The sequence below is a fragment of the Branchiostoma belcheri genome, unplaced genomic scaffold (genome assembly GCF_001625305.1).
Source record: "Branchiostoma belcheri isolate BF01 breed outbred unplaced genomic scaffold, Haploidv18h27 scaffold39, whole genome shotgun sequence".
In the NCBI taxonomy this organism is placed as follows: domain Eukaryota; kingdom Metazoa; phylum Chordata; class Leptocardii; order Amphioxiformes; family Branchiostomatidae; genus Branchiostoma; species Branchiostoma belcheri.
In genome coordinates this window covers 2531255-2535183 of record NW_017804009.1, presented here as the reverse complement: position 1 = coordinate 2535183, position 3929 = coordinate 2531255, and the positions used below count along the sequence as shown (strand labels likewise).

At 44.2% G+C, this 3929-nt stretch overlaps 1 protein-coding gene across 1 annotated transcript in view; it reads right to left on the bottom strand.

Moving 5' to 3' along the window:
- LOC109476723 (zinc finger protein 878-like) overlaps positions 1 to 3181 on the bottom strand; it is a 4125-nt gene extending 944 nt beyond the window's left edge. The window contains exons 1-3 of the mRNA XM_019777726.1: positions 3116 to 3181; positions 1734 to 1803; positions 14 to 1382 (exon numbers count right to left, since the gene is read on the bottom strand). Of these exons, the coding sequence (XP_019633285.1) occupies positions 14 to 1350 (1337 nt within the window). The 5' untranslated portion in view covers positions 1351 to 1382; positions 1734 to 1803; positions 3116 to 3181. The remainder of the gene's footprint in view (positions 1 to 13; positions 1383 to 1733; positions 1804 to 3115) is intronic.
- Positions 3182 to 3929: the final 748 nt, after the last annotated feature.

Here is a 3929-nt window from a genome sequence, read left to right as displayed (position 1 = left end):
CGATTTGGCGTACTTCTTAAAGTCCCTAATGTAGCTGAAGTGGTCCTCGTATAGGTTCAGGTACATTGTGTTCTTGTAGCGGGTGAGAGGTCGCCTGACCAGTTCCGCAAAAGGTGTGTCGTTTTTCTCGTCTTCTTCGTCATTGGGTCGAAGCGAGTAGACGTAGACGTTGACTTGAAAGAGTTTCTCTATGTCGGCCAAGTCTTCTAGTGATACCCCGCAGAAATCTTTCTCGGCCATGTCCCGGGCTTCCATGTACTGTTTCAAGAGAATCTTGGTTGGCCTCTCTAGTTGCTTCGGATTCTTACCGTTGTGTGCTGCAAGACAGCGGAAGAAGCACAGGTCGTCGTCAAAGGGTCCGTTCGTGCCGCTTTGAAGGGTAACGATGGCTTTGTTATTGACGAGGTACGCGGGGAGGTTCATGGGCGCACCGATGGGATGGTTTCCCAGTTTGCTGACATAAAACTCTACATGTGGAATGTCGTGCACGATCCATTTGGAGTCTGGACGATGCTGTCGGCAATCCTCGAGGACGTCCTTGTCGGCTATTTGGTCCAGGAATTTTTGCAGGTTTTCCTCGTCGTCGACTATCACCGGTTTCTCCAGGAAGGTGTGATTGTTCTCGCAGGGGTAGTAATAACGCAGTTCACCTTCGTTGTTACGGAGGACAAATCCGTACGACAGGTTGATTTTGAATGCCGTCTTTTGGTCTCGAAAGATCGCCCACACTTTGTCTGTCATGTCGTCCACGTTGATGGAGTTCAATCGAAAATTATATCTGGCATAGACCGCTTTTCTTTCGAAGTGTGTACGGATTTTTGACCATTTCTGCCTGTATATCTGTTCCACTGCTGGATCTAAACCCAAGTCCTGTGGTTTGTCAAGGGGGTCTTCCTGCACGGGAAACGATTCGTTTGTTGGCAAGGGCTGCACGTTTCTGGGTCGTTTTGATGAGACCTCGTCGGCGTTAGCCGAAAGTCTTCTTTTGTGTCCTCGGGAGGTGGACGGTGCGTTTTCGGGGCACATCTCGTTATCGTGCTGCTGCAGTTCTCCAAACGTGTTAAACGTGTTGGATATCAGATTCGTCGGATGTTTCCCGTGTATTCGCTTGTGTTCTCGCAACTTGTCCGCCCTGGCAAACTTTCTCTTGCAAAAATCGCATTCATGCTGGGGTGCGGTAGATGCATGCTTCTGCTGTTGGTGTCGTTTCAAGTCGGGGAGACGGGTGAAGTTTTGGTCACAAGTCTCGCAGAGGTGGGAGGGTGACGCGGTATGTGCCACTTTCTTGTGTCGGTTAAAAGACTGCCTATGTTTGAACTCTTTCCTACACTGGTCGCATTTGAACACCATGGCTGTACTGACTGGATTGGATGGGTCTGACTCTGAAACGCAAAAAAAATGACCTTTAACAACTTTGTGACGCGACATGCTGGTTATACATGTATATATATATGGTGGATTTCGTATGAATAATTGCATACCACAAAATATTATATTATATACTAAAACGGTATTTTTGGTACAATTACCTCTCCGAGGCCCTACTATCCCTATTTAGTCCATTTAGTTTAAAATTCCTCAATCGGCAAACAAAATGCTTTCACCGCAGCCTAGTAACACTTCTTGGCTTCTGTATTACAAGGTGGACAACGAGGGTCAAACTATAGACGACAATGAAGTATACTGCTACAGTGACGTAATCATGGGGCAGGGTAAGGACTGGAAAGACTTACCTATGTGGAGCCGCCTTGATTCTCCCGGGCCGGATGCAGAGCTTGTCTTGATTCTTCCAGACGTGACGTGCTGCTGTGACCAAAGGCACACAATTACTTTCGTTGTCGTCAACACAACATTCTGTTTTATTAGTGGTTTTCTTTCATATATTTTATTTGTAAAGCAGACACTTCTATACAGTTCCAGCAACAATTATTCCACCATTAGAATGCAAAATACCAAACAAAATATTTGACATCAAATTTTGTAATAAAAGCGACAGAGTTTTTCTTACTGAATGGATCGACATGGCCTATGTAGCCAGTTTCACACATAACCTCGAGATCATCAACATAATCTATGCGTGCCAATGACGTCACCAGTCCAAGATATCTAGACTTCTAACTTATTCCGCTTGGTGGCGCTTATGCAATCACAAGTTGGGACTGCAGACATTGTGTGTCTATTGCTCGGTTGGGCCTGATGAAGAATAAAAAGGGCCAATTCTCTAAGCAAAAAATACAATAACCAGCGGAGCCGCCCGGATTGTTCAAACCCTGGGACTTACATATTAATACTAAATTGTTCAAATCGCAGAACTATCCCTTCATCTCTACAATATACATGTACCTTCCTAAATCATAATATATCCGCGTTTAGGGGATAATTGCATTTTCAAACAACTTACTTATTTTAACTATAACAATACAAAAAAAATATGCTTATTATTTCATGATTATATGACAGTGGTCACCATGCCGAGAATGGGCAAAGATGTATGTTGCCATGCCGGAAGGTGAATGGCAGATAACTATGAAGAGAGGAGACAAGAAATGGCTCTGATTTAATGTTTTGTTTCTTACTGTGATGCAGTAATACACGTTTTGTACGTGATGCTGGCTGTGTATATGTGATATGTTCCCACTGAATCAAAACCATTTGTACTATGATTGAGTCAAAATTTTAAAGCGTAGAAACCTTGTTTTTTTTTCGCCCGCTTGCATTAGATTTGGAGTCTGTGGATGATGTAATCCATAAAATGTACTTGCTGTGGCCTTAATGTACTTGCTGTGCCGACTGACATATTACCACTTGGCGACACCAGCCAGGAAATGACGGTTCCTCGGGCATTATTCTCTCGTGATCCCCAGCTGATGGTTGCATAAATTAATTGAATTTTCTATCCTGTATTCTACTATCCCTATTTAGTCCATTTAGTTTAAAATTCCTCAATCGGCAGACATCTCACTTAACAAAATGCTTTCACCGCAGCCTAGTATTAGTAACAATTCTTGGCTTCTGTATTACAAGGTGGACAACGAGCGTCAAACTATAGACGACAATGAAGTATACTGCTTCGGTGACGTAAGCATAGGGCAGGGTAAGAGCTGGAAAGACCTACCTATGTGGAGCTGTGTTGATTCTTCCGGATGCAGAGCTGTCTTGATTCTTACGTGCTGCTGTTATTGAAGTGAAAAACACACAAATACTTTCGTTGCCGTAGGATGTCAATATCCTCACACAACATTCTACTTCATCAGTGGTTTTCTTTCATGCATCTATTTCATTTGTAATTCAGACGCTTCTATACAGTTCCAGCAACAATTATTCCGCCATTAGACTACAACATACCAAAAGAAATATTTGACATCAAATTTTGTGATTAAAGCGACAGAGTTTTTCTTACTGAATGGATCGACATGGCCTATGTAGTCGGTTTCACACATAACCTCGAGATAATCAACATAATCTATGCGTGCCAGTTCAAGCTATCTGGACTTCCAACTTATTCCGCTTGGTGGCGACGCTATAAGCGGAGCCGCCCGGATTTTACGACCTCTGCGACTTCCATATCACTACTTGGCGACCAGCTTTCCCATTGGCCATGAGTCTAGCTTTCGTAGCTTCCCATTGGCCTACAGTACAGGTAGCGTCACACGTCCAACCAATCAGGGCGCAGCAGGCCAAGCTTTAATTTTCCTGCCTGCCCGCCATTACACCGGTCTTCGCATACCGAGCATGTTTTTGGAGGTTTTTGCTCGATGATCGTCAAAAAGCAGCAAACTGCAGACCGAATCTCAGTTGGGAGGAGGTAAGGAACAGTTAGTGTTAATTTGGACGGCATGTCAGTCGGAAAAATGTCCAAAAATGGACGAGAAACTCTGCCGGCGTACGCAAGCACTCATATAAACATGGGGAGGGGGGCTGGCCTCGTC